General features: G+C 37.9%; 1 protein-coding gene across 1 annotated transcript in view; it reads right to left on the bottom strand.

The window, feature by feature from the left end:
- The window catches only part of KMT2C (lysine methyltransferase 2C), a gene marked incomplete in the record, with an annotated part of 4,117,755 nt that overhangs the window by 1,031,850 nt on the left and 3,071,651 nt on the right, over positions 1 to 14,254 (bottom strand). The window contains 1 exon segment of the mRNA XM_044066891.1: positions 12,979 to 13,084. Coding sequence (XP_043922826.1) covers positions 12,979 to 13,084 — 106 coding nt within the window.

Raw genomic sequence — 14,254 nt, 5'->3', positions numbered from 1 at the left:
GAGAGTCATTGCGAGTTCTTACCATAAGGGGGTGGCTTAAACCTGCCAGGTTTTGAAGTGGAGGTAGTCCACTGCTTAGATCTCTGCATTCCCTGTGGCTGTTGTCTGTAGGGTCTGGTTCCCAGGGGTCTGGGCTGAACTAAACTGGTGGGAGCAGGAAAGGACCAGTGCTTGGAGGGACAATGCCTGCTAAACCTGGGTGGCTGGACCTGTAAGAAATCTGTCTGCATAGATTTTGCTTTTTCTTCCATCCTTTTTAATACCTTTTCTGCCTTAGTGCCAAATAAGTTGTCTTTGGGCAAGGGGGCATACAACAATTTAGATTTAACATGGTCTGGCAAGGCCTGTTCTTTAAGCCATGCATGCCTTCTAAGGTGACTGGTGCCCTGCAAGAAGCTTCTAGGGCGTCAAAACCACAGTGCAAGGTGTGTTTAGTTACTTGACTTGCAGAATGCATTAACTCTTGAAACTGTTTAGAGTCTGCACAAGCAGGAAAGGAAGACATTTTTTGTTTGAGGAGTTCCAGGATGTCTTGCTGAAATTTTAGCATACAACTGACAATTTAGTGCTCTGACAGCAAGAGTAGCTGAGGTGCATACTTTTTTACCCCATCTGTCTAGTGCTTGGGAATCCCTATCTGAGGGGCTGGGATTCTTAGCAGAGGTTGCTTTAATTCCTTTAGGCCCTTGAGAAATTACCTCAGGGTCAGCAGCAGGATTTTAAAAAAGAAATCTGTGTGAGTCAGGGGACTCTGTAATACCTGCCTGTTTTTCTGGGTGCAGGAGGGAGGGTATCAGGAGTCAAGCTAGATTCCAAGAAAACATCCAGGACTGGGGGGATGGCCAGGGGTCTCTGCTGTGAAAGATCTAAGAATTCTCAGAGTCTCTTTTTAGACTGAGGGTAGTCCTGACTTTCTCATTGGAAATGCTCCCTTAAGGTGTGAAGGGTTTCCCCAAAGGAAAAAAACCTCTGGGGAGAGGCTGAAGGAACGGAATCCTCTGCATCAGAATCTTCATAAGCAGAGAGGAGTTGCATGTCTTCATACTCAGATGCATCAGAGTCATCGGACTCCTGTTCAGACAAAACTACAGGGGACGCATCTTTTTTTCTTTTGGAGGGGGTAGCTTGGCTTCCCCTGATCAGCATGATAAGAACATCTGCCATTTTAAGCATGTGAGACTGAGGCAAGGAAGCAGGTGCCTAAGATTTGGATGTCGGTTTCTTGGGTGTAGTTCATAACCTGGGCCTAAGATACTTGGTCGTTTACTAAACAACGGAAGTCGCGAAAGAACTTGGTTTATGTCGAGAATCGGTAGTGGGAAGGACTTCCTCGTAAGCCGATGTCTGCTCAGCGACTCTGGACCCATCCAAAGTAGAGACGACCACAGGATCCTTAGTCGAAGAAGAGTTTTGTGGCATACTGGACTCCAAAAGGGTCTCGGTAGCAGCCTGCGAATCCACAGAAGCAGGCATCAGGGGCAGCGAAAGCACCTCACTGAGGACCAGAGAACTGACAACTAGCTTAACAGAAGCGTCGTTGGTAGGTTTGGACCTGTGTGGTCTGTCTCTGTATTTATCTTTACGTTTTTTTGGAAGATCTGCTGTTGGATGGCTTACCAAAGCCATAACAGAATTCGAGGACTGTAAGCAAAAATATCTAGCTACAATAAATGCCATATGATGTATAGTTCTGGCATTGAACAAAGCCCAGGAGCAACAGCGGGGGACCTCATGGTCTGGGCCTAAGAAAGTGACAAAGTAAGAATGAAAGTCTTGGTGTGGTATTTGCATTCCACAGGCGAGACAATTGTTAACTTTTTCTGACATCGGTTAGTGCAAGAAAAAAGGATCCCCAATGGGGTACTTAGCTTTAGAAGACTTTGGCTTCAATTCAGAAGACGAAACTCAGGTAGCGGCTGACCGGCACTCATGCGAACTGCTTCTGCTTCGGGCTCCATGGCAAGAAAGACTGATGTAATGGCATCAGCTGCCTTACTTTATACTACTGATGACCTGACATCAATCCTGAAACGAAACCAACCGGCGCAGAAATACTAAGTCTCTGGCATTTGGGATGGCTGAGGACTACCCTGCTAGGGATAACCCAAATGTGATGACTGCAACAGTGAAACATGAAGAACATCCAAGATATTGTGAGCAAATAAGCAAGGATGGAAAATAATAGATTGGGAAGAGGTTAAGCAGAAATATGGACTGCAGGTTAGGCGATGCTTTCCTGCCAGGGACTGATAACAGCATAAACACAAAGACAAAGGAATAGGATAGTGCTAAGTGAAAGACCAGTTCTGGTAGAGTTTTTAGTTGAGTTTTGAACAGAAGCTGCTGTTAAAAAAGGGATAATTACTAGGACATAAAATATTGCATGGTAACTGTAAGAATCAATCAGAGAAGTTTAGAAACAATTGGGAAGACAGAATGGAAAGGCAGTTTGTAAAGGAACAATGGGAAGATGTATGTATGGCTCCCAGCTATGTAGCAAAGTCTGGAATATTTAGGATTTTTGCTTGGAAGTGCTTTGTAATAGGTACTCTATATTCCAAACAGACATCACATATTTTTTCCTGAGACATACAGAAAATCTTGGAGGTGTGATGGGAAAGACAAAGATAACTGGCAAAATGTTTTTTTTTGTGAAAGTTGGCAGAGTTTAAAAATACCCTACATAATACATCAGAAATGATGGGAAACGGATGCAACTAAGAAAATGAGTCTTTTGAACTTTGCGAAAGGATACAAATTTCTTAAACACAGTAAGGCCTTACACTAAGTTTACTGCAATTGGGCTCCAGAAAAGCACTTACTAAAAATGGGACTCAAAATATAAACCAACACAAGAACAACAGTAATATCAACTCCAGAATTTCTTCAACCAACATACAGACCACAGATACAACTCAAGTGAATCAATGTATTGAAGGTTTAGCGCTTTCTTCCTGATAGAGACTTCCTCAGAACAACGTATAATGAATTACCCAGCCCTTAAATACACAGAAACCCAACAATTAATTAATGGAATAATTACATAATTACACTAACTAAAAACCATCATTGCAATACTTTTAAAACACCATTAAATATACACAAAAGAAAATACAAGTACATAAGTTTTAATATCATAAAATATCTTAATAAAATTTTAAAAATCTTAAACAATCTTAAAAACATTTAAGCAGATCCTAACCCATTAAATGTTTTAATTTTAAAATGCATGCTATATTAGTGTCTTCATTAACTCCTGGATACTGAGTTGCATCTAATCTCAGTTGCCATTTCAATTTGCATATATCCAGATGCAAATCTACAATTTTCCCCTGAGGGTCCTTTAACAAATGTTCAACTACCAAAAACTTAAAGCAATGGTCATCGTGCTCCTTAATATGTGTATATAGGGCACTGGTTACTTTCCCTTTTCTTATATCATTAATATGCTTACTAATGCGATTTTTTAATAACCTACTGGTCTTCTCTGCATAAAAAAACGGGACACATTTGGCACTTGGCCAGGTAGACAACATTAGAACTACCACAATTAAAATGCCCTTTAAATTTAATGTTCTTACCATTAAATTTAAACTTGTCATTGGTTTCCAAAATGTGGGTACAAAAATTGCACCTTCCACACTTAAAATTCTCTTTTGGTCTATTAGTATTTCCCCTAAAGGTGCCCTTATTCAGCTCAAAAAGATTTTTAAATGACTTATCCTTTCTGAACACTATCTTTGGGGGGGCCCTACACACGTTTTGCTCAACACTTGTATCGTAACTCAAGATGTCCCAATTTTTAATAATAACCTCGGATACCTTGTTTGCACCCAAATTGAAGGTTGTAATAAAACTTAAACCATAATTTTTACAAACCTGCCTTCTATTGGTGTCTTGTCCTATACCAGGCACAAAGCCACCACCCAAAATTGGCCTAGAAATACCCATCAAACGCTTTCCCACTACTTCCTTACTTATTCTGTCCAAATATTCATTAGGGTATCCCCTTTTGACAAACATGTTGGTTATAAAACTAACCTTCAAAAAGTCACAGTCAAGGCTCACTATTCTTGCAGCTCTTACCAGTTGCCCCTTAACTATTGACTTTTTCTGATGTATGGGGTGCCAACTACTGAATTCTAAATAAGAACTCGAAATCTTGGGTTTTCTATAAATTTTGGAATGTAATATAACTTTGTTACTGTCCCAAATCAGGTCAACGTCTAAATATGATATTTTTTCTTTACTTTAATGATTGGTAAACCATAAGAATTCCATGGTGTTAATATAAATCAAAAATTTCTTGAGTTGCCCTTCAGTGCCTTTCCACAAGAACAAATCATCCAAAAACCTAGTATAATGCAGGAAATTCGACCAATACACACTATTCATCAGACACTCCTGTTCCCAAAAGGACATAATAAGATTAGCAAAAATGGGGGCACATGCTGCCCCCATTGCAACTCCAGTTAACTGCTTAAACTACTGGCCTTCAAAGTGGATATAATTATTGCCCAAAACAATGTCCATACGAGTAGTAATCGTATTTATCGAATCTTGATCATATATGTGGGTTTTAAGCAGCTGTTTTTCCAACCACTGAATATCCTCATTGTGAGGTATAACAGAAAAAAGGTTTACCACATCAATGATCACCATTATCACCCCAGGGGATAACTTAATTCTTTCCAATTTCTCCAAAAAAAAAAATGCCAAGAAACCTTAGTGATATACATGAATTTTAATAAGCCCTTTTGCAAGCTGTAATCTAAAAATTTACTAATAAAGCATGTCTTTGATCTATGACCATCCACTATAGGGTGAAACTTTAACCTAGATAAACCTTTATGAATTTTTGGTATTCCAAAAATATTAGGCAGCATGGGGTGATCATTTTTCATATATTCGAATTCATCCAAACTGATCTGGCCCATATCATCTAGGGCCAAGTCAATCTTCCGATAGGCTATATGAATCTCATTTAGGGAACTCTCTTCATAGGTTCCATCCATTAATGATGAATTCATTTTATCCAAGTATTCATTCTTATTCATCAGCACCACCCCACTTCCTTTATCGGGTTTCATAACACACACACGGTTTTATCACTAATAAATTCTCTTAATAGCTCTTCTTCCTTCACAGTCAAATTACTGCCATATTCCAACTGTTGATGTTTAAAAAATTGCCTAATTTCCTTCTCACAATTTTTTTCATATAGGCGTATAACATAATTTAAAGGGGGATTGAAAGCACTCTGTTTTGTTAACCCACCCTGACCCACTTCACCAATGTCCTTTTGACCATTAAACCAAATTTTTAAGTTTAACTTACGGGTAAAACATTTTAAGTCAATTAGGGTGTCTACCATATTCTCCCTTCTAGAGGGGACAAAAGTAAAACCTTTTGCCAAAATGTTTGCATGGTCTACTCCCACAACTTTAGTAGAATAGTTGAAAATCTTAAAAGCATTTTCACTGTTGTTAATAACATACATGAATCATTACTTTCATCCCTAATATTCGCACTTTCAGCAAACTGAACTAACATGCATTCAGAATTATCACCATCAAAGTTAAGCTCAGGGCTATCTGTTCCAATTTCACCAATAACATTTGACATTGTTCCAAAAGCATTACTACTGCCAGCTATAGAATATATAGCTGGCTCTGTGTTGTTCTTTACAAAATGCAATTAATTTCCAATACCATTACCCACTGCAAAGGTGGATAAACTGTCATCAAAGCCTTCCAAATTACCATAACATGCATTACTTTCCGTGGTAGATATATCATCGCTCCACGAGTCAAAGACATTAAAAAGACTAATATTATTTACTCCATTCAAGTTACTGGATTCATTTAATACATCAACAATTGCACCACTTAGGGGACTAATAGGCACCAGTGCACCAATATTTGAATCAATCCCTTTCAAACCGCAAGTATCACCTGCATAAAAATTACCTTCTACGTTAAAAAAATCAGCTATAGCAAAATCCATTAATTCATCAGCAGTTAATTGAAGTTTCTTGCACATTATACCTTCTCCATCAACCCTCCCAACTTCAGTGACCTTTACATTACTTTTACTACCAACTTTGGCTACATTTTCAGTATTCAAATCGTTAGCAATGTCCAAGTTCATCCAATTCGGGGAACTTCAAATAGGCCACAATGTCACAGTCTGATTCAATAATTAACGACTCACAAGGTACTTTGCTAGAGCTACTTACATCAAAAATGCCACCCACAGCAATGTCCGCAAGTTGGGCGGCTGTTAGAACCAGTTCCTTGTCTTCTTCGGCCTGGCTCCTTGTTTTACATAATCCCTGTAGTTGCCTTCCGAAAAATGGGGTTGTTGGTTCTTGCCACTGAGCCTTTCAGAACGCCTCACACCATCTGCTGGTACACCAGAAGATTGAGAATTCAAACACACGCTGATGTCACTCACTCCGCCCCTTTTGGCTCCCCATTGGCTGCTTCTTGGCCGTCTCCCTCATGGTTACCCAAGGAAAGGGGATATACTCTGTTTGAACTGTATTCATTGATATCCCTTTTAAGTTTATTTTGCTTATGCAAAAAAATAGTACTACATACATTGTCCACATTTTGAACAATGCCCACATAACTAACCCGGTGCCGTTCATACTCCAAATCTGCTTGAATGTATTTGTTTAAAATGTCCAAATTGTTGCATCGAATTTCCAATACCTGGTTGTTATATTTGATCATCAGACGCGTAAGCTCAATGCCTGACCAATCAAATAATGAATGAAGTCCATTAAGAAACTCATTTCCTTCAGCTCCATTTGGATACCTTCACAACCACAAACCTCTCGGGATCTGCCCCAACTCGATATTCTTCTCCAAATATGCATTCCCCATCTGCAGTTTTTTGTAAACAAGCAAGTCTTTTTCAAAGGATTTCAACTTCTCTGCAATACTGGCAGGTTGTTGTGGGTTTTGGTCATGACTGCCATTACCCATATAAAAATCAAAGTTGTTTTTCCTCCAAGCATCCCCTCCACCTTCATTCCTACTGTTTCCATTACTTGTCAACCATTCTCTTTCTTCTGTGAGGCCATTCACACCCCCTCAGAGTTAATAGTTTATTGCAATATCTGGATAGTCTGGGTAGGCTGGGTTAAAGGAAACCCCAGACTCCCAAAGATATTACTTACCACTGGTGTATCATTTTTATCCATCAAGGTTTGAATCTGTGCAGTATGATCTGCAAACTGCTGATTTATTTTTTGTAATAAGTTCAAAACATCACTGTTAGTAGCTGAAGAATCTATAGTGCTGTACACAGAACCAACACAACAGCAACAGTAATACCAACTCCAGAATTTCTTCGACCAACACACAGACCACAACTACAACTCAAGTGAACCAATTTATTGAAGGTTTAGCACTTTCTTCCCCTGTTAGAGACTTCTTCAGCACAACTTACAATGAATTACCCAACCCTTAAATACACATAAACCCAATAATTTTTTTTATGTAGGGAAGACCAGTAGGTTATTAAAAAATCGCATTAGTGAGCATATTAATGATATTAGAAAAGGGAAAGTAACCAATGCCCTATATAGACATATTAAGGAGCACGATGACCATTGCTTTAAGTTTTTTGGTAGTTGAACATTTGTTAAAGGACACTCAGGGGAAAATTGTAGATTTGCATCTGGATATATGTGAATTGAAATGGCAACTGAGATTAGATGCAACTCAGTACCCAAGAATTAATGAAGCTACTAATATAGCATGCATTTTAAAATTAAAACATTTAATGGGTTAGGATATGCTTAAATGTTTTTAAAGCTTAAGATTTTTTAAATTTTATTAAGATATTTTATGATATTAAAACTTATGTACTTGTATTTTCTTGTATGTATATTTAATGGTGTTTTAAAAGTATTGCAATGATGGCTTTTAGTTGATTAGTGTAATTATGTAATTATTCCATTAATTAATTATTGGGTTTATGTGTATCTAAGGGCTGGGTAATTCATTGCAAGTTGTTCTGAGGAAGTCTCTATCAGGGGAAGAAAGCGCTAAACCTTCAATAAATTGGTTCACTTGAGTTGTAGCTGTGGTCTGTGTGTTGGTCGAAGAAATTCAAAATATACACTAACTGTAATTGAAGTACTGAATATAAGAAGTGTGGCAGATTGAACTTAACAGCCTCCCCGTGATTTATGGAGCACAACTGGCAGATGCTGACAATTGGGTAATGCAGTACAGGTACTGATTTCTGTATCAGCACTTCAGAAAATGAAATGCTGCTTTTTCTGACAGGACTGAAGTGTTTGCTTTAGTGCTTTGAGTGTAGTACAATTTGAAGCAAGCTGACGCAGGCCGACCAAGAACAATTTAACTTTAAGTTGAAGGGTGGAAAGGGCCTGGTGCTCCTTAGAGATGAGCAGTGTCCGATTGGAGAAAGGACCTTTTTTTCCTTGTCAACGTTGATATAAGTTGTGCAAACTGAGGAAAAAACAGACCTGGCTCTTGGTGCTCCTTTAGTGATGCGTGTTAGATTGTGAAAAAGAGCTTAAGAGTTGTAGGACACCAGACTGTAAGTGGCACTCAATGCTACATGAGCCATCCATGGTTCTGCTGAATATTGTACAGGAGATAATAAAAAAAAAAAAAAAAAGGAGGGGGATTTTTAGAAAAGAGAAGCAGTACATTACATAGACGTATAATACTCAAGAACAAGAGTGAGGTTAAAGAGATGGCAGGAACTATGCAATTTTTTGTAATGTTGTGGTGAAAAACACTTGTTAAAAAGAAAACACAAATATATAATGCATGAAAATAATGACAAATGCTGCTATACTTTGTTTTTTATTAATGTATGTATACCTATGCCATTGTTTAAAGTATATCTTAAGAAACCAGCTCTAGGATCACTGTTTTTGCTAGGTATCAGTGTGGGATTACCTTTCTCTCAAGAGTAAATTGATTAACTGGATTGTTTTATTACATTCAAGTAAATGCTTCTTTAGATTACTCAGACTCATCAGGTTTCTCAGATTTTTTCTTTAAATACCATTACAGAAGTATCACTTGTGACACAGGCAAACATATTTATATAAAAGTAATTAAACCACATTAACACGTTCACATTTACAAACATCTTATGTCACATATTGTTCTATACAATATAATCACACCAACATTACATAAAATGTTCAATTCATGCCTTCTCTTAAACCTCATTCCTCCTCCAAAACATTTTCTGCATGTATTGTTCCCACAATTTCCATTTTTTCCCTATGTAACTTACTCCTACCCTTTTTCCAAAGATCCCACTTTTATTCTTTTACCTCTGTTACAATGCTCATTACTTCAAGTACATATGGTTTAGACTTTGGTTTTCTATATTCTAGAGATTTTAGTAATTTCGTTTTTTGCCACCACCAGAATTAAATTTAACAAGGTCTTACTATATCTACGCAATTCTGATCCTGTATACAAGTTCAAAAAATCATTTCCTTAGTTACACTCATTTGCTTGCCCACTACTCCTGACAAAGTACTCTGTATGAAATTTTAAAAGTTTGCCAGCTCATTACACTCAGAGCATATGCTCCCATGTATCTCTTTCTTTCCCATTATACCTCCAACATTTGCATCTACCTGAAGGAAAATACTTCAGAGTCTGCTTGGGGTATAACAGTACCTATGCAAACATGTCCAGACAAAAATCCTAAATCTTCTAGATTTTGTTACACATTTGGGAGTCATACATATGTCCTCTCTTTGTTTACTTGTGAATTGCTTACCTAATCTGTCCTCTCAGTCTTTTCTGACTTACTTTGATTGACTCCTATAGTTATTGTGCAATATTTTATATGCCCTTATCATCCCTTTTTTAACAGCAGCTACTGTTTTAGATTCAATGAAAATCTCAACCAGTATAGGTCTTTCATTTATAATTACCCTATCCCTTTCACTTTGCCTACAGTCTGACATCAGTCTCTGATGGGGAAGGCAATCTCTAGTCTGCAGTCCAAATGTCTTCATAGCATCTTCCCATTCTATTACCATTCCCTCTCTTAAATATTTGTTCCCAATACCTTGGTTCTTTGCCAACCTTCTCGTGTAAATTCCAGCCCCTTCTTGCCTATTCCCTGCACCCCTAATTACAGTCATCTATAGCAGCAGAATCTCCTTTCTCCATTTCAATGTTGGCTTAGTTCTTAGTATACTTTTTCCAATTTTTGAATACAATACTCTGTATGACTTACTATTCTCCTTAAAGATCACCATTCAAAATCCTGTTCATTCCTTATTTCCTGAATTTCCCACTGCTTCATCAATCCTTTCCACTTTGAACTGTAGCTTTCTGCCTGTGTTATGCATAGCAGCCTTAACTGTGTAGCTGTAAAATATCCCTTCAAATCAGGTAATCCTAAACCACCTTGCTTTATTGGAAGGATCAACTTATCCCAATTGACTCTTGCCCTCTTCCCCACCCAGACAAAATCCTTTAACTCCCTAGTAATTACTATTATCCACAACTTTTCTGGTTGATAAAAATATGCCTCACCTGTGTATAAAAATAAAGGGACTAAAAACAGTTTTTACTGCTTGTATCTTGCTATCTACAGTGGATATAAAAAGTGCACAGACCCCTGTTAAAATGCCAGAATCTTGTGATATAAAAAATGAGACCACAATAAATCATTTCAAAACTTTTCCTACCTTTAATGTGACCTATAACCTGTACAATTCAATTGAGAGGAAAAAATATAAAAAATATAAAAAAAGTACAATAAGCTGGTTGCATAAGTGTGCACACCCACAGCTTTTGATTTAATAACAGCATTCAGTCTTCTTGGGTAGGAGTCTATCAGCATGGTGCATCTTGACTTGGCAATATTTGCCCACTCTTCCTTGCAAAAGCGCTCCAAATCTGTCAGATTGCGAGGGCATCTGTTGTGCACAGCCGTCTTCAGGTCATCCCATGGATTTTCTATTGGATTTAGGTCTGGGCTCTGATAGGGCCATTCTGAAACTTTAATTTTCTTCTGGTGAAGCCATTTTTTTGTTGATTTGAATGTATGATTGGGGTCATTGTCGTGTTGAAAGGTGAAATTCCTCTTCATCTTCAGCTTTCTAGCAGACGCCTGAAGATTTTAGGGCAAAAGTGACTGGTATTTGGAACTTTCATAATTCCCTCCACCTTGACTAAAACCCCAGTTCCAGATGAAGAAAAGCAACCCCAAAGCATGATACTGCCACCACCATGCTTCATCATGGGGATGGTGTTCTTTTGGTGATGTGAAGTGTTGTTTTTGCGCCAAACATACCTTTTGGAAATGTGGCCAAAAAATTCAACCTTGGTCTCATCAGACCATAACACATTTTCCCACATGATTATGGAAGATGGATGTGTTGTTTTGCAAATTTTAGCCAGGCCTGGATGTTTTTCTGTGTAAGAAAAGGCTTCCGTCTTGCAACCCTACTCAATAGTCCAGACATATGGAGAATACGGGAGATTGTTGTCACATGTAGTACACAACCAGTACTTTCCAGAAATTCCTGCAGCTCCTTCAGTGTTGCTGTAGGTCTCTTGGCAGCCTCCCTGACCAGTTTGCATCTTGTCTTTTCATCAATTTTGGAGGGACGTCCAGTTCTTTGCAACGCCACTGTTGTCCCATATTTTCTCCACTTTTTGATGACTGTCTTCACTGTGTCCCATGGTATATCCAATGCTGTGGAATTTTTTTTGTACCCTTCTCCTGACTGATACCTTTCAACAATGAGATCCCTTTGATGCTTTGTAAGCTCTCTGCGAATTATGGCTTTTGCTGTAGCAGGCAACTGAATAAATGTCAGGAAAACCCTACTAGGAAAGCTAAACTTTTTTGGGGTTAATCAGAGTCTCTTTAATTGATGGCAGGTGTGTACTCAAAAAGATTGAATACTATAAATAAATCAAAAGGTACTTCAACAAAGTATTAATTTAAGGGTGAGCACACTTATGCAACCAGCTTATTGTACGTTTTTTTTTATATATTTTTCCCCTAACAGATTTGTTTGTTTTTCAATTGAACTGTACAGGCTATAGGTCACATTAAAGGTGGGAAAAGTTTTGAAATGATTTATTGTGGTCTCATTTTTTTATATCAAAAAATCCTGTTTTTTTAACAGGGGTGTGTGCACTTTTTATATCCACTGTAAATCCATATGCAAGAGCTTCTGGTTTGTCAATTTTTGTATCGTCCTTCGTTTAGTTTTTTCCTACATATTCTTAGCTGCCATAACAAAATCCTTTTAAACCCATTCTCCTAAATTCTTCATTTTATCATACATCAGGCTACTCATATTTGATCTCCTTTTTCAACACTTTCTCCACAGACCATGTGCTACATACTCATGTGCATTTTTTTTTTAACTTGGAACACTTTTTATTAAAATACTCTTTACAACAAGTCAACTATTTCTCAACTGAACAGGATGAAAAGATGTTTACAGCCTCAGTCTAGTTGCCCTGTTACACATTTTAGCAAATATCACTAGTCTCAGGTTTGTACTCTGGTCAGAAATAAATCATGCACTAGGTGTGGTAAACTGAGAAAATCTGTCTGACACAAGCACAAGTGTTGATCAAGTTAGGAATAGAATATATAACCTTAATTCAAATGACACTAACAAAATAAATTATCCTTCCTTTTCATAGGGAAACAAACTCCGGCATGAAGGCTGCCAAGAATGGATTTATACCAGACTTTTATGTGACAAACGTAATCATCTTTCTCATGCGCAACACACCAGCATTGAAAATGACATGGGATGGCTTGGAAAATTCAGCTGAACCAAGTGAAAAAGAAGGTGGGTAAACCCCAAAGGTTACGACTTACTGTTATATTGATAATCCCCCCCAAAAAACTAGATAACATTTTAGGATTAAATCATGACCTATATAAAACTAACAGTGAGGTACAGGTTTTGAGAGTTCTTACCTATTTATTACCACAGTTGGCATGTTATTTTGAGCCATTACTTTGTTAATTCCTTGTAAAGCCACCATCTTTGCCTTCATTATAGGATCAGTGATTGCATCAAAATCTGCAACATATAAAATTATAACGTAAACAGAAAAAATAAAAATTAAGCTATCAGAATAAACTTATATCACATCAACTTTTTAATAAGCAGTTTTGGAGGAGTACATATATGGACTATAGAATATTTTCCAACACAATGAATATGTCTGCCAGCAACTACATAAGCAATGTGAGTAACTTAGATGTACCTGTGAAGAATGACATTTTGAAATGTAACAGCAAATAAAACATTATTTACTAAAACAAGTAACATAAACATTTACATATAAACATTTGTAACTAAGTATCAAAGCCAGATGAAAGGAGTATTTCCAGCAGCTTCTGAATGAAGAAAACCCAACTGAAACTGTACTGCCCCACAAACAGCCTACGATGAGAGAAGAAGAGGAGCCCACCTTACAAGAAGCAAGAATAGCAATAAAGAAAATGAAGTCAGGAAAAGCAGCAGGCTCAGATGAGTTTACAGCAGGTATGATAAAGATGTTGGGTGAGATAGGGGAGAAATGGCTCCTGAGGGTACTCATAGCAGTGTGGAGAGAAAGACATATCCCAGATGACTGGAGAAAAAGCATTTTCTTAACAGTGTACAAAGAACAAAGGGGACATCCACAACTGTGGGCAATACAGAGGCATCAAACTCCCATCACACTGCATGAAAGTTCTGGGTGATTTAATAAACTGATATGCAGATTAGCAGAATGTAAGATGGGAGATGAGCAGTTCAGATTCAGATCAGGATGCAGCACAACTGACTCGATGTTTGCAGTGAGACAGACAGTTGAGAAGAAGCTAGAGATGAGGAAAGAGTCTAGCTTGGGCATTCCTAGACTATTCAAGGTCCCAAGAAAGCTGATCTGGGCAGTACTGCGGTGGTTCAAAGTCCCACAAACACTGGAAGAATTAGTGCAGGCTATGTACAAGGACCCAGTGACTCAAGTATGAACAGTGTTTCGCCTCACAGAGGGGTTCCCTGTGGGAGTGGTTGTACACCAGGGTTCAGCTGTGAGCCCATTGCTGTTCATACTGGTGATTGACTACATTAGCAAACAGGTTAGAGAGAACAGATCAACAAAGTTACTGTATGCAGACGATGTGACATTACAGGCAGACTCTGAGCAAGAACTTCTGCAAAGGATAGGGGAATGAAATGCAAAACTAAAGGCACATGGGA

The sequence above is a fragment of the Protopterus annectens genome, chromosome 3.part1, assembly GCF_019279795.1.
Source record: "Protopterus annectens isolate FY-2018-M chromosome 3.part1, PAN1.0, whole genome shotgun sequence".
In the NCBI taxonomy this organism is placed as follows: domain Eukaryota; kingdom Metazoa; phylum Chordata; order Ceratodontiformes; family Protopteridae; genus Protopterus; species Protopterus annectens.
This window is presented reverse-complemented; position numbering and strand designations above follow the sequence as displayed.